General features: G+C 50.4%; 2 protein-coding genes across 2 annotated transcripts in view; one reads left to right on the top strand and one right to left on the bottom strand.

The window, feature by feature from the left end:
• Positions 1 to 23,743, top strand: part of LOC119384135 (nitric oxide synthase-interacting protein) — a gene marked incomplete at its 5' end in the record, with an annotated part of 196,891 nt that overhangs the window by 106,919 nt on the left and 66,229 nt on the right.
• LOC119384134 (uncharacterized) lies at positions 4,498 to 9,019 on the bottom strand. The gene has a single exon (XM_037652426.2). It carries the CDS (start codon positions 8,966 to 8,968, stop codon positions 7,448 to 7,450), a length of 1,521 nt encoding a protein of 506 aa, XP_037508354.1. The 5' UTR covers positions 8,969 to 9,019; the 3' UTR covers positions 4,498 to 7,447.

Raw genomic sequence — 23,743 nt, 5'->3', positions numbered from 1 at the left:
ACATTTTCTCAGATGAAGGGGCTAAAGGCAGATGCAACTGCCTGACAAAGGCCCCCCTACCCATACATTGCTCAGGGGATGTCATATGGGATGTCGAGACCGCGGAAAATTTGTTCGAATTAACCGAATGCCGAATTATCGAAAGCATCAAGGAAACAATAAACAAGTGTCTATTACATCAATGCATTCGCATTTTCTTGATGACCACTTAAATTCATGGTACATATCTGGCATAAAAGCAATGCAAATTCCGCAAATTTCTTCATTCGCAACTCCGTTCACAATGTGACCGCGGCTCAAGACAGTCGTGTTATGATCGGCCTGCCTGGCTTGGCGCCGCTTTGACGCATAGACGTTGCGGCTAAGACTAGCCTGATTTCTTCCGGGTTAGTGGTTCCAGAGATGCACCAAGAGCGGCGACAACACGAAAGTCGTTCGTCTAATTATCTCAGGTTGTCTGCGCCCCTCGTAAAACCCTTTGGGCACGCCTGACCGACTGACAGATTAGGAAGAGTTGTTGGCCGTCGAGGCGTCTTGCTTTGTCGTCAAGGTGCCCCGGACAAAGAGCCCGGCGCCTGGGAACCGTCTGCGGATGCATTTCCCACGTTCTCCGTGGCGCCTTGGTGCCGCTGTTTCCACAATTCGTTGTCTGCCTGGCGCCGCATACCCATCATTGCAACAGACTACGAAATTGACTTCCACGTAAGACTCAACGTCTTCGTGCTGTGCCGTGTAGTGCGCGGTGGGCAGTGTTTTTCCCTCGCCATGGGACGAACTGGACGTGCCTCTTTCTCCTTTCGTGGGTTGGGAAGGAGGCGGCGTTTCACCTTCCCCTTTTGGGGGCGGAGGTGAAGATGGAAATTTTCATTGGACTGTCCTGGCCTCCATTGTTTTTTCCTACAGGGAACCCTGGAAAGACCAGGACATAAAAAAATTACACCATCTCCCGCTAAAGGGGACCATGAGGCGATGCGAACGAAGCCGGAGCACTCGCACGATCGCGTTCCGTTGGCGTTCGTTGGGCATGCTACCGACCTCGCGTCGTGGAACGCGAAGAGGGACGCTACGCGCGTCGTATCATCCATCTAGCCTGGCCGTTAATTCTCACAGGGCGAGCGGGGAACGCGGCCTCCAGGCGGGCGAGAGGGGGGCAGCGTAGGAGAGGAGAGAGAAGGGGAGGGGACGCGCATGCGCTCGAGCTCATCGCGGCGTTGAGCAGGAGAGAATTTCGGCATGTCTAGCCCGCGTTTCAGAGGAAGAGTGGAAAGGGGGAGGGGAGAGGGGGAAAGTGGAGAGGAGAAGGGGAGAGGGAAAGTGGAGAGGGAAAGTGGAGAGGAGGTGTGGAGAGGGTATGCGCATGCGCAGTAAGGGTGGTCAGAACGCACACCACCACCACCACCACCACCACCACCGGATTGAGCTCCGCCTTAAGATACTTCGCATCTAAAATGCAAGCGCCGATGCACTCCCGACAAGCTCTCACAAGTTCTCTCAAGCTCTCACAAACTCCGAGAAGCTCCCAGAAGCTCGAGAGTTTCCATGATGCTAACCCCATCATGTAGCAAACACGCTACCTGTAAATAATGCAATAAACGTTACTGTTAACAGCTCCGTGCTCCTCTCCTCGACATCTCCCCGGGACTCTGGCTGGCTCCGGTCCTCTGGGCAGAACCATGATTACATCAGTGTCTTAACACTAAACGTGATCTGCCCCCGTCCCTTATTACGTACCGCCACCGCCACCACGCGCACGTGAAGATAACTTATGCGCCGAAAAAATGATCGTTCGTTCATCGCAATGTCGAAACCGAATTTTATACCAGCATGCGCACTGCGGTTGAATCTCTTCACCTTCAACAGCTTCCATTATGTTCGAGTTGCGTGACATTGCGCGCGCATTGCCCGAAGTCAAAACGAGGCTACTGAGTGCCGCATCCGCTGTGGACGAATGTGTGGTCGCTAAATTAAGACACGATCATAGCGACCACGCAGTTCCGAAGGCGCGTGCGCGGCCTGCGCCCACAGTCGAAACGAAACGGCTCCGCACAGCATCCGCTTCTGAATAAACCTGGCTCGCTAATGCACAATAATGAATGGCGACTACACAGTTCTGAAGCGACGCGGCGAAAACGAAACTGCTGCTTGTCACAGCTTTGACCCGCAGTCGCCGCTGGCGCGATCATAGATATATCACCCACGCAGTTCGCGTGCGCCGAGCAAAATCGAAGACAAAGCAAGTGGGCCGCAGCCGTCGAAGTCTTTGTCGCCAACAACGTGATTATGGCTAGATCGTGGACGGCGACCACGCCTTTAGGAAGGACCGCAGCCGTTTGAGTTGTTCGCGAACGACGTTTTTCCTCCTGTGAGTCGAACTCCGAGTCGAACCTCGGATTGCTTGGTGCGCTCCGAGGATCGTCCGAATTAACCGGGTTGCGGGGAAATATGACCGAATTAACGAGAGCTTGATACCATTAAAGAATGCATAAGCTTGCCGCGACCAGAGAACACGTTCGAATTATGTGGTTTTCCGAATTAACGAGGGGCGAATAACGACCTTTTAGCGTATAACCTTCCATTTTCGTCGACTGACCAAACAGCAAATATATGGCGCGCTTATTTGCTAACTCCACCTTCACTGCTTATGCCAGGGGCTTAAAACTCACGTCAGCTAACGAGCCGCAGTCACGAAAATTCACTCCCGCGAGAGCCAGGACACAATTTGACGAAGGTAAGAGCGGGGGGCGGGTAGGAATAGTTGGTACAAAATGTCAAGCCATGCATAAACATGCTCCGCCGCCATGTCAGTAGACAATTCCCCCCCCCCCCCCCCCCCCCCCACTCTCGCCCCTGAAAGCGCATTGCGCTTGCACGCTGCTCGACCAATATAGCATTGAATGCTCAGGTTTGTTTTGTCGGCGAACACAGTGAAAATCCAGCGCACAATCACGACGTCGAGGAAGAAGCACACCACCACAGCGCTGATCGGCCTTGTGCCATATTGTGATTTCTGTGCGCCACACCAGCGGCCGCGTTAATCCTTGGATTATGCCGCTTTTGAGACATGGCGAGTTGACGCCGCAGCATGGACGTCTGCGTTACGCCATAAAAATGTGTATCTACTACATTGAATCGGTGTACTTCATATAAAATTATTCGTATTAAGGCGAAAGTCTTATATGCCTCATCAAGCGGGAAAAGTGACGTGTAATGCCATGTGACGCTCCCTCCTAGTCCTTTTCCTTCGTACATGTACAAGCCCAATCAGTTAACACACACACACACACACACACACACACACACACACACACACACACACACACACACACACACACACACACACACACACACACACACACACACACACACACACACACACAAAAGATCACGGGAAATACACCATCTCCTCATTATGCGCTCGTGTCGACCACCGGCACGGGACCGGCGAGGCTGCCATCGTCCGAGAGGCGGCAGAAGAAATGGCCATAGCCCTAGCAATACTCCATACTGGCAACGAGGACACACTTTATTGCTTTTTTAGCGCAAAAAAATGACACCACAAGAAAGAGGACGGAACACAGCGCTACTCTCAACTGACATGGTTTATTGCGTCACTCCACTCTTTATAGCAACCAGATACCGGTAGGACATGCGCCGTGCACCCCATGCGCACAACCACCACACCTTGGACACCTGAGCGCAATCAAGAAAGCGCATCCAAAAAGCAAAACTCAGAAGAAAACAAGGTAATGGAAGGCACACTAATGCACTGTGACCCCAATGATTGAATGAAAAAAGCTTCTGATAATTCTCGGGCGGTGGTGTCACGACTCTTTTTTAAGATAGTAGTTAGTCTAAACAAGGCTTGACAATTGCATTTTTTGCAGTGTTGAGCTAAATGTGAGCCTGTACCAGTCGGCAGGGATCGCTCATGTTCTTTAAGGCGCTCATTCACACAGCGGCCTGACTGACCTACATACACTTTGCCACAAGAGAGTGAAATCTTGTAGACCACCCCTACGCTGCACTCGACAAACTTCTGGTGTCTCTTTTCACATTGTGGCTTTTTGTTTTCTTTGCAAACACGCCTGCACAACATCTTGTGGCAAAGTGTATGTAGGTCAGTCAGGCCGCTGTGTGAATGAGCGCCTAAAGAACATGAGCGATCCCTGCCGACTGGTACAGGCTCACATTTAGCTCAACACTGCAAAAAATGCAATTGTCAAGCCTTGTTTAGACTAACTACTATCTTAAAAAAGAGTCGTGACACCACCGCCCGAGAATTATCAGAAACTTTTTTCATTCAATCATTGGGGTCACAGTGCATTAGTGTGCCTTCCATTACCTTGTTTTCTTCTGAGTTTTGCTTTTTGGATGCGCTTTCTTGATTGCGCTCAGGTGTCCAAGGTGTGGTGGTTGTGCGCATGGGGTGCACGGCGCATGTCCTACCGGTATCTGGTTGCTATAAAGAGTGGAGTGACGCAATAAACCATGTTTCATTTCATTTCATTTTATTACCTTAAAGACCCCACTAGGGGGTGTTACATAAGGGGTGGATGTAGAGAAATTATACAAAAAATGCTAACCATGTGTGTTAACTGCGAGACAGGCAATGCGTTACATTTTGCAAAAATAAACTCGGGCAGGTAATGGCGGCAGTGCTGTGGGAAAGGTCGTTCCATTCAGATGATGCCCGTGGAAAGAACGAGGCGGAAAATGTCTTGGTGTGGCTGCGTGGACGGGTGACTTGTAAGGCATGACCGGTGCGATGAGATATGCGGGCTGGAGTGGTGATAAAATCCGGTCGGTCACGTGATCTGTAATAAAACTTATGGAACAGAGCTAGGGTGGCAATGCGGCGACGAAGTGCAAGAGTTAATAAAGATGATTCTTCTTTCAGTAATGACACACTGACATGGTATGAATATGATGAATGAATAAATCGTACCGCGCGGTTCTGCAGTGCCTCAAGTGAGTTTGTTAAATAAGCCTGAGGCGGGCTCCAAATGGCAGCGGCATACTCAAGCTTTGGCCTGATAATAGATTTGTAGGCTAGAAGTTTCAGGCGTTTGGGAGCGTGACGTAAATGACGTTTTAGAAATCCAAGTGATTTGTTAGCACCCGCTATTATGTTAGTGACATGCGCACCCCACGTTAGATCATATGACAATGTTAGACCTAGATACTTATAGGATTCGACTCTGTCCAAGTCAACATTACCCAGTGTGTAAGGAAAAGTTAAAGGGTTTTGACGACGTGAGAAAGATAATGATTTGCATTTAGTTGGGTTAAGTGTCATGAGCCAATGGTCACACCATGCTTGAATAGAGTTAAGATCATGTTGAAGTGCTCGCTGCTCAGATCGATTAGTAATAGTACGATAAATGACGCAGTCATCGGCGAACATGCGAATGTGACATGAAACGTGTAAAGGTAAGTCGTTAATGTATATTAGGAACAGTAGAGGACCTAACACCGAACCTTGGGGAACACCGGACGTAACTGGAAGAGGATTAGAAACACACTCATTAACAAAAACTGATTGGGAGCGATCCCTCAGAAATGCTGCAATCCAATTAAGAACATTAGGGTTAATGTTTAGGCTAGAAAGTTTTAAAAGAAGGAGCTGATGAGACACTTTATCAAACGCTTTCGCGAAATCTAAAAAGATGGCATCAGTTTGCTGGTTACAGTCTAAGTTTAAGTGTAAATCATGGAGGAAGTTAGCTAGTTGAGTTTCACAGGATAGACCTTTGCGAAAACCGTGCTGTGAAGGATTAAAAAAATTATTTAAGTCTAGGAAGGTCATGATTTGTGAATAAATGACATGTTCGATGATTTTACATGGTATACTTGTTAACGAGATTGGACGATAATTTAATGGTGACTGCTTACTGCCAGATTTATGGATGGGAACGACCTTTCCCACTTTCCAGTCATCGGGCAAGTGACCTGTAGAAAGGGACTGAGAAAACAAAAGACACAAGAAAGCAGCCGAAATGTTCTTAGTATTAAGTAAAAACTTCGAATTAATTTCGTCAAAACCAGCTGATGATGTTAACTTGAGACGTTCTATGCAAGATATTATGCCATTAATGGAAAATACAATGTCAGGCATTGGTAGTTCACTGGTAATACACCGAGATCTTGGTACAATCGGAGGCATTGCACGATCATTAGTAAATACACTTGCGAATGCGGTGTTAAATACGTCCGCACATTCTGCATTACTTATAACATCATTGTTTTCATTAGCTAGTGTTATCGTGTGTTTTTGTTCTGGGTTAATCACCCGCCAAAATTGTTTAGGATTTTGTGTTAGCATACAAGGAAGGTCATTGTGAAAAAACTTGTACTTAGCGTTTTGTATTGCCGTGAGGTACTCGGTTTCTGCTGAATAGTACTTATCCCACAGAAGTGGGTTGTTGCTCTGTTTAGCAGCTCGGAAGTATCTTTTTTTCTTATTTTCTAGTCGCTTCAGTGATTTGTTGAACCATGGTTTGTTTTTATTAGCACGGAAACTACATACCGGGATATACTTATCAATTAGCTCTAGTACTTTGCTCTTGAAAAGCAACCAGTTTTCTTGCACTGGATGGTTACTAAATTGCGTCTCAAATACCGGGAAAAAGCGGGTTAGCTCACTGTTGATAGCTTCATAATTGGCCTTATCATAAAGTCGAATTGTTTTTTTGTAGGTTTCACATACTAGCGGGGCAAAGTTAAAGGTTGCATGAACAACCTTGTGGTCGCTTATTTCCCTTAAGTGCGTTATGGATGTCATACAGTCGGGGTTGTTTGTTAGTATCAAATCTAGGATGCTTGACGAGCTCTGTGCGACACGCGTTGGTTCAGTTATCAACTGTGAGAGGTTGAAGTTCAGACACACATCAACAAAGTTAGTTGCTTCTGGGCTATTTGTTAAAGTTGTGTAGTTACGCCAGTCAATGTGAGGATAATTGAAATCCCCGAAGAGAACGATGTCAGCTTTTGGATGCACTCTTGTAAGAGTGTTTAGAATGCTGTTCAGTTTGTACGGGAAATCGGGGTTACTTTGGGGCGGCCTATAGCAAACGCCTAAAAGTACGGTTCGCGGCACCGCGCGGCAGATGATCCATAATATTTCAATGTCCGAATCGACGTGGAATACTGAAGATGATAGTTGCTGATTCACTGCCACAAGGACCCCACCCCCACGTCCATCTTTGCGATCTTTGCGATAAATACAGAAGTTAGGCAGGTCGGCTAGAACTTCATCGTCACTGATGTTGCTATGTAGCCACGTTTCAGTTAATATGAGCACATTGCTGGTAGACGATAAGACAACATTTGAAACAAGCTGACGCTTCGGCAAGAAGCTGCGAATATTAGTGAAGATTACAGACAATGTAAGGTTAGCCCGAGGAACTTTGCTATGATGCGATTGCTTTCTTTTACAGCCCGTTGATTGCTATTTGAATTCTTTGACAGTTTGCGAGACTTCGTCATAAATATATTTCTTTGAGCCAATAGAAAGTGTCTTGTAAGACAGTTGGAAACGAGCAGATTTAGTTTTGGCAAAAGCAACCAAATGCTTACGAGCGTTTCTGACAGAGCGGGAGAAGTCCTGTGCGATACTGTAATTAGTTCCTTTTAATTTTCGAGCATTAGAAAGAACAGCTTCTTTCATTTTGTAGAAGCTAAACTTAACGATAATAGGGCGGCCGCGCTCAATAGGGTGACGGCCTAGGCGATGAACTCTTTCAATTTCTTTTGGATTTATTGTAAGGCCAAGGTGCTCACGACAGTGCTGTATGACCAATTCTTCGGTTTGGGCGTAACTTTCTGAATTACTAGGCTCGGGCAGGCCATAAAATACCAAGTTGTTTCGCCGGGATCGATTTTCGGCATCGTCAAGACGTGCCTCGAGTTCGAATACTTGTCGAGCTGTCTGGGCAGTGTTGGACTTTATGTTGTCTATTTCTGTGCGAAGCAAAGTAAGGCTCTGACAATGTTTTTCAACATCATTCATCCGCTGGCTCAACTGGGCGATAGTTTGATTTGTGGTTAGAAGTTGATCTTTCAGGTTACTTACTTCAGAAATTAGTTTGGACTGACCAGCTGATATTTTATGCAATTCGTCGAGTATAGCGGTTGTGTTAGGACCCGGATTTGACTCAACGTCGCCCGATTGCATGAGCAGGGAACGAATGACGTCAGTACACTCAACAACAATTAAAAAGCAGCACCGTGGGCTCGGCAGCTGTAGCAAAAAGTAGTTGCTTGATTTCTTTGAGAACAGAGCGTATGGTTTACTAACCTGCATGGCAAAGGTAAGCGGGTTATTGCTCTGTGCTGTAGCACAGCTGTCGAGCCCACGAAGCGCCGCGGTTGATCGCAGCTCTCTTGTAGGCGACGAACAGGTTGATGTTCCAGGCGATGCGGCCTCCCACGGTGAAGTGAGGACCGAGTGTTCCAGGGTTAGCGCCATCTGGTCGGTTGAGGTACTGGCTACCGGTTGGGTAAGGGGCGTTGTTCGGTAGAAGGCTTGAGTTTTCCAGCCATTTCCTTGGGACCGGCATGTCGACGCAGTCTCGGTGGTGGCGAACGATAAGGCAGGCAACAGCACGCGCGAGATAGCGAGCGTGAATACCTGCATGGCAAAGGTAAGCGGGTTATTGCTCTGTGCTGTAGCACAGCTGTCGAGCCCACGAAGCGCCGCGGTTGATCGCAGCTCTCTTGTAGGCGACGAACAGGTTGATGTTCCAGGCGATGCGGCCTCCCACGGTGAAGTGAGGACCGAGTGTTCCAGGGTTAGCGCCATCTGGTCGGTTGAGGTACTGGCTACCGGTTGGGTAAGGGGCGTTGTTCGGTAGAAGGCTTGAGTTTTCCAGCCATTTCCTTGGGACCGGCATGTCGACGCAGTCTCGGTGGTGGCGAACGATAAGGCAGGCAACAGCACGCGCGAGATAGCGAGCGTGAATACCTGCATGGCAAAGGTAAGCGGGTTATTGCTCTGTGCTGTAGCACAGCTGTCGAGCCCACGTCAGTTGAGAGTAGCGCTGTGTTCCGTCCTCTTTCTTGTGGTGTCATTTTTTTGCGCTAAAAAAGCAATATGTAATCCCACCAACTAGCCCGCCAACGCATTCTGTTGAGGACACACTTGTCGTGAGTGACGCCAAGGCGGTGGTCCGAAACTTTACTGTGGTGTCGTGCCTTACCAGTTTCGGTTTCGATTGTGTGACGCAGAGCGCCACACAACGGGTATTTCATGTACGAAATCGTATGACCAAATCTCTTTGTTAATAAACTACAGTCCCATCCCCGTCCTCCGGCTGTCTTGACGCAACTGCGGGCGCTCCGGCGCTGAGCCGCCTTCCTAGCCCGCCGGACGGTACCTCCGGCGGCCACACTACAAAGTGGCGACGAGGTGAAAACAATGTAAGCCTCTACATTCTTCGCCGGCATTTTCCGCCGCATTACGGGGCACCACCCCACTTGCAAGCTGCACGGAATACGGCCACACCCTACTGCGGCCACACCCTGTGCACGTACTGCCAATGCTTGCTGGCACCAGTGACTCGCCAACGCATCCTGGCGACTGCGACTCAACAGTGAACCACGTTTCCAGCATGAGTGCCGCTATTCCTCCTCCGCCGTTTTTACAAACTCCGGGCACTCCTCCCGTGCCTTGGGCTAAATGGCGCCGTGTCTTTCAGGCGTACGTCGACGTTGCCGCCGGAGACACCGCCCGGCCCGCTCTGAAGAAGAGCCTCCTGCTGAATGCACTGGGAGTTGAAGGCCTGGATGTTTACTGGACGCTACAAGCTGCCCAGGAACAGGCGGGGAACGGCGATGGCACTCGGGACGAAGGCACGCAAGATGAGTACATCGCAGCGCTCACGCTGCTCGAGAATCACTTCAAGGCGCCGAGCAATGAAATACTAGAGCGTCACTACTTCAAACTGCGCAAACAGCTACCAGGGGAATCCGTTACTGACTATGTTTCTGCACTACAGACGATGGCCAGCAGATGCAATTTCGGGACTTCCGTCAATGCCATGGTCCGCGATCAGCTTTTAAGCGGAATTACCGTACAACAAGTCCGCAGACGACTTCTGCAGCTGGGACCTACCCTTACTGTACATCAAGCAATACAAATTGCCAAAGAAGAGGAGCGTACCGAACTCGAAATGCAGGAGTTCGCGAACGCGCAAATTGACAGGGTCGGATTTCAAGCGGGTACGCAAGATGGCCGCCAAAGCACTTCACATTCCTTTCCACCAAAACAAAAGAATCATGGCCGCCGGCCTCCCCGACAGAACTCGGGAGGGAGCCAACATGGCCGCTCGCAACATGGCTCGCAACATGACACCCGTCCTCATTCTTTATCGGACTCTTCGGGACAGCAGAATGAACCGCACCGATCCGAATCGAATTTCTGCTGTAGATGCGGATCGTCTCAACATTACGCAAATTTTGCAAACTGTCCTGCCCGCAACCGCACTTGTTCTGCCTGCGGAAAACGAGGTCACTTCAGAGCTGTCTGCCGCTCATCAAATGTCCGAACTTCGCAACCAAACGTAGCTCAAGTGCAAGATACTGCAGTAACAAATACAGTTACTATTCTCAACGTTGATGAACGCTCCAGCCGTCCTTCGCCACTGAAGATTTCTGTTCAAGTTGGCCAAGTCAACATTCCTTTCCTCGTTGACACCGGTGCGACCGTCTCATTGCTGAACTTACAAGATTTCAAGCAGTACTTTCCGGGGACCAGACTCCTTGACTCCTACATTGTCCTTCAGGACTATTCAAAGAAATGCATTCCCCATGTCGGATACTTCTCTACAAACGTCCGGTACAACGATACCACTGCTACTGTCACATTTTACGTGACAAAAGAAGGTTCCTCACTTCTCGGTTTGGACGCCATTCGAAGCCTCCACATACACATCGACGGCGCTACATTGTCCTGCTCACAAGTTTCAAGTACAGCAACTCCAAGAATTCCTGCCAATGCTCCGTCCGAATTTCATCACCTCTTCACCCAGGAACTTGGCCTGGTGAAAGGCTACATGCACGAAGTGAAACGCCGCCCAGGTGTGCAACCTGTAGCTGCCAAGCTTCGCAGATTGCCATTCCTGCTTCGACAACAAGTCTGCGATGAACTTTCCCGTCTTGAAAATGCAGGCGTCATCGAACGTGTTTCAGCATCAGATTGGGTCTCTCCACTGGTCGTGGTGAAGAAAAAGAACGGTTCATTAAGACTTTGTGTGGACTTGCGTGAACCAAACAAAGCTATCGTGATTGATGGGTTTCCCTTGCCCCACATCGAAGAACTTCTCCAGCAACTTACAGGTGCTGTTTACTTTTCAAAGCTAGATCTTGCATCATCAGATTAACTTGTCAGAATCAAGTAGAGACTTAACCACTTTTGTAACGCATGATGGTTTGTTCAGATTCCGTAGAGTCTGCTTCGGGCTTGCATCTGCCCCTGCTGTTTTTCAGAAAATGATGTCAGACATCTTGAAAGGTTGTTCTGGAGTACTATGCTACCTAGATGACATTTTAGTCTGGGGTCGAACGCGTGCTGAACATGATGCTAATTTACAAGCAGTACTAAGCCGCATAAGCAACACAGGAATGAAACTCAACGACAAATGTGTCTTTGCTGTCCAAGAAATCCAGTTTTTAGGACACAATGTCAGTGCCAGAGGATTGTCTCCTCTTTAGTCCAAAGTGCATGCTATCGTTAATGCACCTGCTCCTACAGATTGTAAATCCTTGCATTCATTTCTTGGTCTCGCTGGCTACTACTCAAAGTTCATTCCTCATTATGCTGACGTTGTTGAACCACTGCGCTCCATGTTGCGCAAAGGCCAAACATTTAATTGGTCGCATGAAGCCAATTCGGCATTCAACAGTATCAAAGAAGTACTGGCTGAAAACCCAGTCATTCAACTCTTTGACGAGAAGCTTCTGATAGTCATAACGACTGATGCTTCCAACATAGGTTTGGGTGCTGTGTTTCAACAACGCAAAGGTGACCAGTTAATTACAATTGCTTTTGCTTCGAGAACCTTGTCATCTGCTGAACGCAGATATTCTACTGGTGAGCGTGAAGCCTTAGCATGCCTCTTGCTTGCGAGAAATTGCATGTATACCTCTGGGGTAGACATTTTACATTACGCTCTGATCATCAAGCACTTACTACATTACTTTCTGCTGGATCAGAGGGCCGACGCCCATTACGCATTTCACGCTGGTGCGCCAGACTTTTGTACTACAACTTCACTGTACAGTACTGCAAAGGTTCAAATAATGTTGTAGCAGATGCACTTTCCCGTCTGCCTTTGCAACTTCCAGTCTCTCCAGACTTGGAAGAAGAGATAATCTCACTTGTCACTCCATGCATCAGTAAAGCTGATTTACAGGCAGCAACTGCTGAGGATACTACTTTGCAACAAGTAATTCCGTACATTGCGAACGGATGGCCAGAAAAGAAATCTCTTCAGCCAGAACTACTGCCCTACTTTGCAATCAGAAATGAGCTGTCCTATGTAGACAACTTAGTTTTCCGCGCAGATAGAGTAAGCATTCCTACTTCACTCTGCAATAAACTCGTACAGTTGGCTCATGAAAGTCACCCTGGAATTGTCAGGACTAAGCAGCGACTTAGAGGAAGATACTGGTGGCCTGGCTTACATAGCCAAGTTGAACGTGCAGTTCGCGACTGTGTCGTATGCCAAATAGCAGATAAATCTGCTAAACCAGTTTTTGCACCCTTACAGCCTGTCCCATGGCCAGACAAACCTTGGGAAAAGCTAGGCATGGACATTGTCGGTCCACTCGAACGTGCTCCTTTCGACTGCAGATTTGCAATCACATTAGTTGACTACCACTCTAAGTGGCCTGAGGTTTGCTTTACCCATGCAGTCACTTCTGACGCAGTAATTACATTTCTGTCAGCACTTTTCAGTAGGGAAGGTTTTCCAGAAGCAATCGTCACGGACAACGGTCCTCAATTTAAATCTCAAATATTTGAGAAGTTCCTCTCCGACAGAGGCATACAGCATCTTTGCTCTTCGGACTACTATCCGCAATCTAACGGTCAAGTTGAACGCTTCAACCGCGTTTTGAAAGAGCAAATTCAGCTCGCTCAACTTGAATGCCGCCCACTGAAACAAGCTGTAACAGAGTACTTAGGCACGTATCACTTTACGCCTCAAGCTACTACAGGCTTGTCGCCTGCACAACTTCTGCATAACCGCCAACCGCGTTCTGGAATTGACATTGCAGGGTTACACCCAAACTCTTCCACTCCTTCGCCAAGTTTGGATCCTGTGAGAACACGAGTGTTCCACAAGCAACAGGCAACTAAGCAACGCATTGATTCTAAGCGTGGAGCAAAACCTCCTAAGCTACAGGTGGGCCTCAGAGTTAAAGTTCGTCTGCCAGGGAAGCAGAATAAATACAGAGGTTTTTATACAATCCTTAGTCAAACTGGATTCAATTCCTTTCGCCTTAGTGATGGCAACGTCTGGAATGCATCAAAGCTGGTAGTTGTTCATGCTGAGCAGAATGCAACTCCACAGCAGAATTCATGTCCTCCACCTAACACATCGTCCATGCATCAACATAATTCCTCCCCACCTCCATGTTCTTCTGCAGTTCCACAGTTAGTGCGACTTCCACTAACCACCTTGCAGGCACCTTCACAACAATCGGCTGATGTGCCCAGCCCCAATGCAACGCTTCTCGAAGGGGGGATAGATACGTCGACTAACATGCCGACTACGGAAAATCTCGAAACTTTGCCGCGTTCGCTCTCCGATGAGCGCGTAGGTGAGCCCCAAGGCTCAAATTCCTCTACTGACCGTCCCCTTCGTCCCAAACGGCACCGAAGAAAGCCGACACGGTACAAGGACTATGTTCCTTGATATATATACATTTTTTCATAATACTCATGTTTCACATACTACTATACTGCTTATACACTACTTTATATACTACTTTCATATATTACTACATAATCCTTTTTGGGGAACATATAATGGTGACTGACACTAAGTTCCTAATTACTACTTGCACTAGTTCATAAATGGGCTCATGCAATAAAACTAAAAATCCATTACATCAAGTTTAGTCAAACTACGTGAACTCTGGTCACATAAATATTGTCCTAATAAAGAATACATTCCTACATTTGATAACTATTGTATAATGATGTTACTTATTTTTGCACATTTTCTTACAAGATGTTCAAGGATTGTGTGCCAACATGTTACTTCATACAAACTTTTCAGTGCCTTACCACTGTATAATGTCATATACAGACTACAACTCCTTTCCTTTTTAGGGGGAGATGATGTGGTGTTGTGCCTTACCAGTTTCGGTTTCGATTGTGTGACGCAGAGCGCCACACAACGGGTATTTCATGTACGAAATCGTATGACCAAATCTCTTTGTAAATAAACTACAGTCCCATCCCCGTCCTCCGGCTGTCTTGACGCAACTGCGGGCGCTCCAGCGCTGAGCCGCCTTCCTAGCCCGCCGGACGGTACCTCCGGCGGCGACGCTACATTTACCAAGGGATGGGTCTCCGCCGAGGCGGCGCACATGCTGAACGCCAGAGTCGCGGAGTTTAAGTCCGGCGCGATCACCACCAAATCTCTCAAGTGGTTCCCCGCGCATGTGGGAGAGCTTGGCAACGAACAAAGACCCGACCTCCCGTCGAACCACAACGAGCGCGCCCGCCGCGACGCGGACGAAAGGGTCACCGCTGTGCGAGACGTCGTCGATGGCGAGGCACCCAATGTTGGAGGACATTATTCTGCAATGATAACAGACCCCGAAGCCTTACAGGACTGCAAGGACATCATGGTCACGTACCACGAGATCCTCAGCCACTACAGGAAAACGCCAGCCCACAAGCAGCTAGAGAGGTCTCAGGCGTCTGACCTGAGACGTCTGCTAACTGACACATTCGAATATCCCGGGCATCTGAACAGGCTGTGTCCGTCGCTCCACCCGTCACCCGTCTGTCCGTGGTGCGGGCACGAGACAGCCGACATGGCACACATACTTTGGAAGTTCGAGTGCGGTATTAGGGATGGTGAAATCGATGAACGATTAATCATATTAATCGATTAAAGGTCTACAATTAATCGATTAATCGTCATCGATTTCCGCCTTTCGATTAATCGAATTAATCGATTAAACTATTCGATTAATCGATTACGGATGCCCCCCACTCCCGCCCCCCAACCTCGCCCCTTGGCCGAAGCGCATGACTGCGAGGCGAGCTATCGCCTCTCTTTCACTGCTTTCACTACAGCGCATATTTCTGCGCTAGCAGAACGAGCTCGGAGCTGGCGGCGGCCATACCCCATAGAGAAAGATATGAACTCGCCCTGATCTCCGTCGCGTACGGCGTCCAAACCGTCCAACTCCAAGCACTCCCCAATGCACTGTACCAATGCTTCAAGCCCCGGCAGGTGGCGGCTCCACCCCATCGAGGCAGAAATGAACTTGCCTCTCCGGCTCACAGTCTACTGCTGCTACTGCCTTTACCTCCTCTCCCTTAAGCTAATTGAACGTCGCCGGAGTATTCGCAATGCCCATAGACTGTAGCGCTGCCAAGCGGAATTCAGGAGCGTCCTCTCGAGGAGGCTTAGTAGACGATAAAATGTGAAGGCCCCGCCTCCGCTCAGGGGGGTCAGTGAGCCGTAATTCGCACGACACAAGCCAGCACCGCTGGGAACAAGAACCGTTTTAATTCACGACTCAAAAGAATCACCACCGGCCTTCCAGACCGGCACAACACGGCACTAACGTATACAGGAGAGCCAAAAGCCCGGAACGAACAGTCCCCGCAGACTGGCGGTCAAATGGAACCTACGCGCGAAACATAACGGCAGGAAAGCAAACTCACGCGCAACTCGCAGTAGAAGACGAGCCACGGACGTCCCAAACCGGCGTGGCCTCTGCTCTGCAGCACTCACGGAGGAAACCGTCGCGCCTAGCGCGACCGTCGCCGCATCCCATCGTCCTGCCGCCCACCAAAAAGCCCTGGGGCTTGTCTCGCCTCCCTTCTTATCCGCCAGCCATCTTCACGCCCCCTGTGGCTTTCCGCCGCTGCCGCTCGTCACGCGCATGGGCAATGCGCGTGTGTTCTCCTCCCCCTGCTTCCAACGTGCGTGCTGCAGATAAGGGCCTATCGGCCCGACACTCCCCCCCACACAAGAATGGACACTCCAATGAGTGTCATTTTCCAGCGACTACTAAGTACAAATATGACACCACAGAAAATAGAAAAGGGTAACTGAGAAGCAGTTCTGAATTAGTCTACACAGTTCGTCGGGAACCACAACAGTTCATAATGTGTCGCATGTCCTTGTCTACTCAGTTTGTCGGGCACCACAACACATCACCATTCGTCGCATGTCTTTGTCCTGATGATTACACCGAACGGAGCCGGCCCACACGTCACCCACATAACCATTCGTGCCCTGTCTGTCCCACCGGTTGCACAGAATGGAACGTGCACGTAGCGTGTGTCGGCGTTCACAGCAGCCTGTGTCGGCGTTCCGTGATGGGTGCCAGCCTTGTGCTTTGTCGCGGGCTAGTTGGCACTGAAGTTGCTGCGGGGTGTTCTGCGAAAGGCAAGGTTATTACAGCAAGACAACAAAAAGGCACCGCATCCTGATTGAGAAACAGCGAATACCCAGGACAGCAATGTCGACGGTAGCGGGGGAATGTGTTTACGCGTCTAGCGGGCGCTCGTAGTAAGCTTTGAGGTCGCACACGTTTACAGGGCCTGTTACTCGACCACCGCGTTTGTTTTTGAGAAGGTATGCCAACCTAGAAATTCGCTTTGTAATCACGTAGGGACCGTCCCATCGTGGTGCGAGGGAGGCAGCAAACCCTTTTGCTGCATCACTGAGTGGATGCGTGCGGCGGAGCACCTCATCACCAACCGCGAACTCTAGAGGTCGCCTGCCCTTGTTGTATTGATTGCAATGTTCCAGGCGGGCCAGTTCCAAGTTCTCTCTGGCCTCCCGCAAAGTTTCGCTCCAGCGACTGGAGAGATTTTGCGCGAACGTCGCGTAGTTACAGCGCGGTGATTCGGAGTCATGGGTGAGCTCATGTTCGATAGGAAACTTGAGCTCGCGACCTAATAGAATGGCTGCCGGAGTAAATCCAGTTGAACGATTCACTGTTGTTCGCGTGGCGAATGCCATTTCCTGTACGCGGGCAATCCATCCCTGTGCCGGTCAGTGAAAGCCACCAACATTGTTTTAAGGTTTCTGTTGACGCGCTCAGTAATGTTGGCCTGAGGGTGGTAAGGTGTCGTTCTTTTGTGGTGTACACCAAGAACTTTGCAAGTGTCCGCAAATATTCTGCCTGTGAAATATGTGGCATTATCTGTTATTAGCTGCTTTGGAAAACCGAAGCGAGTGAACGTCTGCAGCAGACAATCCCAGATTATTTTGAATCAGCCGCGTAGCGGGTACAGCTCTACCCATTTAGAAAGTGGTCCGTGAGTACTAACAATATCGACACCCCTTAGCTGATCTGGGGTACGAGGCCCATTGCATCACAGCAACGATTTCCCATGGATACCTGCTTTCTACAGATTGCATGAGGCCCGTGGTTTGCCTCCCCTCGGTTTTGCGGTCTGGCAGGTAGGCAGTGTGGACGTATGTTATGACGTCCTTTCTCATGTGCGGCCATGTGGCGACGCGACACAGCTTTTCAAAAGTTCTCTTGCCATCACTGTGACCAGCGAGGCGTGTGTCATGAAAAGTACGCCAGGAACGTTTTGCGTAGAGTCGAGGAATGAAAACACGGAAACGGGGACTCGTCATCATGAGTCTCAGTGAGGGGTCGTAACGCTAAGAGCAGGGAGCCGTCCTCCGGCTTGCAAGTAGCTGCCATAGGTGTTTGCGGACCGTGGGTTCCCGGTGGAAACTAGCAGCGCCCAGGCCACTGCATATCTGCTTGCACTGGGCGTCGCTTCTCTGAGCGTCGAGGAGCTGCTGTCGTGAGACCAGTGTTCCCCAGACTTCTTCAGGGACTGTCACGACCAGGACATCGGCGGCTGGTTCGCCATCCCCTGACAGTGCGCTCGGGAAAGCGCGTCAGCCACTTTGTTGCCAGTGCCTTTCCATGTACTCCACTCTGTAGTTATATTTCTGAAGAGAAAGGGCCCACCGGGCCAGACGACCGGAGGGTTTGTAGCTTTGACAGCCATGATCAGCGCCTGGTGATCGGTTTGAATCGTAAATGCAGCTCCATCCAGATACATGTCGAATTCTCAGGCGAATACGATTGCAAGGCATTCTTTCTCTGTTACGGTGTAGTTCCTTTCTGCGCCTGAGAGCGTGTGGCTCGCAAATGCTAGCGGGTTTAAAGCATCCCTTGATATTCCTGGAGCAAAACTGCTCCAAGGACATAATCGCTTGCGTCGGTCTGCACCGTGAAGGGTAAGTTTAGGTCAGGGAGGCGCAGCCGTGCTGTATCAGCGAATAGCCTCCGACAGAGCCTGGAAGGCTGCCTGCTCCATGTTAGTCCAAGACCAATGGGCACCCTTGCGCAGGAGCATGGTGAAGTGGTCTTGCCAGATCGGCGCAGTGAGGAATGAAGTGACGTAGAAGCCCGCCATACCCAAAAAACCGTTGCAGGCTCTTAACGCCCGTTTGGTGGTGGAAAAATGCAGGATGGCCTGAAGTTTCTGTTCATCTGGCCGTATTGTGCCTTGCTCGACAATGAAACCTAGTAGGTTTATCCTGTTTGAGACCAACTGAACTTTCCGGGGTTGACGGTGATGCCCGCGTCCTGCATTCGTTGTAGTACAGTGGTTAGGTGGGTCAGGTGCTCGTCAAAGGTTTGCGAAAAGACTACCACGTCGTCCATGTAAGCCATTGCGTAGTTGAATTTGGCACTCGAAGCACAATGTCCATGACGCGCTGAAATGTGGCCGGTGAATTGCACAATCCGAAAGGTAACCTCGAAAACTCAAACAATCCCCTGTGGGCAAGTAAATGCCGTTTTCTGAGCATCGCGCTCTGCTAACGGGATCTGCAGGAAGCCTCTGCTACAGTCAAGGGGTAGTGAAGAATTTGGCGGCTCCAAGGGAGTACATAACAGAGTCGATTGATGGGAAGGGGTACGAGTCTCGAACCGTGACGGCGTTTAACCGCCGGTAATCAACGCACAACCGAGCAGAACCGTCCTTCTTTGGAGCTAAAACAACTGGAAACGCCCAGGGACTGTTGGCGCTCTTACAGCACCGGTGGCGAGCATTTCGTCGAGGGCAGCGTCCAGAAGTTCACGCTTGTGGACGTCAGGGGACGAGGATTGAAACGGATAGGGCGGACGTCGCCTGTGTCGATCGTGTGTTCCAATACATTAACTCTGCCAGGAGCCTCTGTGAACATTGCCGCAAAGGGCTTTAGGGCTGTTCGATTCTAGCTTTTAGCTGTGATGGCCCTTTGAAGGATTCGATAATAGTGAAGAAGTCCTCCCTGGCCTCGAAGAAACGGATGCACATTTGTTGCAAGCAGATCAGACTGGGGGTTGTGGCGAAGTAGTCACAAACGCGAGTGGTTTTGCATTGATGCCATGGGCTGTAGGTGCCCGTACGGACATCAAGCACGATACCCGACTTCGCTATAAAATTGCGTCCCAAAATTACGGGGCAGGAAAAGTCCGGGTAGGTGTAGGAAACGTTGCCGAAGTTTTCGCCCGTCGAGTCTAACCGCTAAGAGAGCTGCAAGCTTAGCAGGGACAACATGAGCAGAGGCACGCGCAGATTAGTGCTTACACTTCGCAAAGTTAAGCCTTTCATCTCGCAGGCATTCTTAATGCGATCCCCGAAAACGGAAACAGCTGAACCAGTATCTAACAGCGCCGGGACCTTTTACTCCTGCCATGGAAACCCTCACTAATGGTGCTTATCGGAGTGGGCAGCGAGGGGAGTGAATGTAGACGGACGATCGCTCACCGTATTGTTGAGTACACCATGGCTGTTATCGGGCGGGGAGTAACTTCGCAGGAGCGTTGGTTGCTGATTCTCTGGCAGTGTCCGAGCGGGAAGGGATGCGGCCTTGTCCCTTTGGGCGTGCGTTGCTTTGTCGAAGGTTTGCCGCGGCTGTGATTCCTGGCGGGTGGATGAATGTGAAGACCAAAACCACCCGGTGGCCTGGCCCTCTGCAGCGTGGCTGGCTGCTCTTGCAGACGCGTAGTAAGCCCACAGAGGAGCCGCAGTAGTTCTTCCAGGACCTGCGCTAAAGTGAGAGGACCCCGGGCGGGCGTGGAATGCTGGCGGCGATTGGCATGCGCTCACCATCGCCGGCCCGATCGTTTCCCCAGCGGCACAGAACGTGGTCTGCTTGGGCACTGGCTCCTATAGTGGCCCCCGACCATCCCACTGGAAGCATACCGGAGGGTTCCTACTTGTGCCTCCGGCACTAGAATGGGCGGCGACCGCTACGGGCTGGCCTTGGGTCGAGACGCCCCGGTGTGGGTGTCCCACGTTCCTGGGTAGTTGACTGGAAGGCGGACGGAGCAGGCAGATTGTGGTGGCTGAATGGGTCTAGAGTTCTTGGTGGGGTCATCGGTGAGGCCATTGGGTTGGACCGACCGTGCCACGCACAGGATGGCTCGAGAGTGGATTCAGGCGGTGGCGGTGGTTGGTACGTGAGCTCCGCCAACATCGCGGCCTGAATATCACCCGCTGCTGTAGCGAGGACGTCGAGTGAAGAGAATGAACGACCCCTCAAATACGCCTGAAAACGCGGATGCGACTGCTTAACTGCCCGAGCCACTCTTTCCGCTTCAGGTGCCGAAGGGTCCGCGCGGTCGTAAAGCTCCTGTAAGGACCGTATGTATTCTTGGAGGCTTTCCTCCTCAGCCTGTGTACGGCTGCGAAGTTCATCTTTCATGCGCACGGCGTAGTCGGGGGGCAGAAATTCGGCACGGAATAGCTGCTCAAAGTGAGACCAACTTTCGAAAGACTGGCGACGACGCCAACGTGCGGCAGAGCCAGACAGGGCGACGGGCAGAACGCGTAGCAGAAGAGTCTCATTTGGGAGGGCTTGCGCGTCGCGATAATCTTGTAAATCTTGTAAAAAGTCTGTGACCGATTTCTTGTCTGTGTGTCCCTCGTACGTAGGCACGGCCAGCGGTAAGCGAAATGTGTCGGCTGGTGTAGCCTGGCGGTTCTAGCAACGCGGTCAGCTGCTCGACGATACGAGGAGTATCTGGCGCGGACGCGTCCTGTTTCACCTTGTCGGGCATTATATTAGACTTGAGGTCCGTAGGGCTTTCACCTTCGCGAGCTGTAACTGTACCGGAACGCAAGAGCATGGAATATGCGCAAAGCATACCGCGAGTGCGATGGGCCGGCAGGACGGGGGCCTAATGCGTGCGGTTCTCGCGGTGCGAAAGCGAACTCAAACGAAAAGCATAAATACTGCATGAGGAAACCACGTTGCAAGGAACGAAAGGAAGGTCAGCTACGTGCGAAAACCACGTTGGGCGCCAGATGAAGGCCCCGCCTCCGCTCAGGGGGGTCAGTGAGCCGTAATTCGCACGACACAAGCCAGCACCGCTGGGAACAAGAACCGTTTAATTCACGACTCAAAAGAATCACCACCGGCCTTCCAGACCGGCACAACACGGCACTAACATACAGGAGAGCCAAAAGCCCGGAACGAACAGTCCCCGCAGGACTGGCGGTCAAATGGAACCTACGCGCGAAACATAACGGCAGGGAAAGCAAACTCACGCGCAACTCGCAGTAGAAGACGAGCACGGACGTCCCAAACCGGCGTGGCCTCTGCTCTGCAGCACTCACGGAGGAAACCGTCGCGCCTAGCGCGACCGTCGCCGCATCCCATCGTCCTGCCGCCCACCAAAAGCCCTGGGGCTTGTCTCGCCTCCCTTCTTATCCGCCAGCCATCTTCACGCCCCCTGTGGCTTTCCGCCGCTGCCGCTCGTCACGCGCCTATGGGCAATGCGCGTGTGTTCTCCTCCCCCTGCTTCCAAACGTGCGTGCTGCAGATAAGGGCCTATCGGCCGACAAATGGCAGCACTACTGCAGTCTCTCCCTTGTTCGGCTGTTCTAACCTCAGTGTTAACGCATTGGCAAGGAAGGTACACTACGACTTTGCTCGTTCCCTGCATCAGTGAACAAACCGGGCCTCCGTGACATGAGAAATCTGATTCGTTCTTGCGAGACGCGAAGTTTTCGTGAAAATACGTGGCGACTCGCGCTTTCATGCTAGCCCACAGCGTACGCAATACTATCAGCTTCGCGAGGCTTTCTGTAGCCACGTAGGTTAGTTAAATATTATCGTCTGACATATTCAGTTGAATCTCACCCTGTTTTACTTGCATATAGCATTGGTCAGTGTTTCTTGTAGAGTATGAATCCCATAACACTACGCGGGAAGTCGCGCGGGCTCGCGATGTGCTCTTGTAAAACTCAGCTATCTCAGTTGTCGATACATTAAAATAGAGCCTCTATCCTTTGTCAGCAAAGCGCTGTTACTAATCGTGCGAGCGACGTTTTCAATCATTCGAGGACGCGTCTGCTCCACGCCTTTCGTGGAGCGAAACGCTTTCCACACGTCATTCTCCAGTGTGTGGTGTTGGTTTCATAGCCAGCGCTGCGCCGTTTGTTTTTCTACGTTTGTTGATAGGTGGCAGCACACTGCAAGCGATTTGCTCGTTGACCGATCCGAGAGCATAATGTTCTTCGCGCCCAAACTACCCAGGACGTCTCTCTAATTGTAAACGTGATGACGCGGACTGGGTCGCAGTCGTTCGGCGGAGGAATTTCTTCGGATTGCTTTCAGCAGTGATGTTAAAGAAACCATCCTTGACGACGAGGATTTTACACTTGAGATTGAAGACTGTGAAAGCACCGAGAGTGACACAAAACGGAAAGGCGAGCTAGTTGGTACTGATTCATAATGGTGTAATAGTAGCGCAAAAAAGACGAGGACAAGAAAGTGAACACCACAAGCGCTTGTGGTGTTCACTTTCTTGTCCTCGTCTTTTTTGCGCTACTATTACACCATTACGAGAGTGACAGCTGTGACAGCGACGAATGAACGATCAGCTGAACTCACGAGGAGCGAGTTGCACTCACGTCTCCTCGTGCGTTAATGTTCTTTCACGCTCGTAAGTCACTTGATGTATTTAACGTATAATATCCTTGAGTGAGACCAGAATAAAAGCATAGTCCTCTTGTGCATTGCATGTATCACAATTATTGTGGATATTATGGAGCGCCGCATCGCCAACACGCTCGAGCTCGACCAGCGAAGCGAAATGGTTAGAGCGATGGAACGTGCAGTCACGGCCACAATCTACGCCTCTCGGCTAACTTCTTCGACGTTGCGAAAAGCACACGTGTGCATTCTTTTCGATATTCATGTTTGGATCGGGCTGATCGAATCTGCAACATGCGAGTGAAGTGAATTGCACACGGCTAGAGTCTCAGCATGGCTGTGACACAAGCGTACTAAATGGGATGTTAAATGCTCGTGTTCCGTTGAAGACGTAATACCGCGTTCCCGACTGCGCAAGTGATGACGACGTGCGGTCCCGTGCTGCATGCAGCGATGACGCTACTCGCTGGCGGCCTACTACTGCGGCAAATCCGTCAGGCAGGCTCGGTTACGTACTACCTCGGTGTTGCCGTTCAGCTCATACGTCAATTTTAGTTCATGCAGTTTTTATGTAGCACGCACAG

The sequence above is a fragment of the Rhipicephalus sanguineus genome, chromosome 2 (assembly GCF_013339695.2).
Source record: "Rhipicephalus sanguineus isolate Rsan-2018 chromosome 2, BIME_Rsan_1.4, whole genome shotgun sequence".
Taxonomy (NCBI): domain Eukaryota; kingdom Metazoa; phylum Arthropoda; class Arachnida; order Ixodida; family Ixodidae; genus Rhipicephalus; species Rhipicephalus sanguineus.
The sequence above is the reverse complement of the archived record's forward strand: the minus strand, read 5'-3'. Positions and strand labels throughout refer to the sequence as shown.

Coding starts and splice junctions, on each gene's coding strand:
- LOC119384134 (XM_037652426.2), bottom strand. CDS start 8,968: ATGCAGGTATTCACGCTCGCTATCTCGCGCGTGCTGTTGCCTGCCTTA.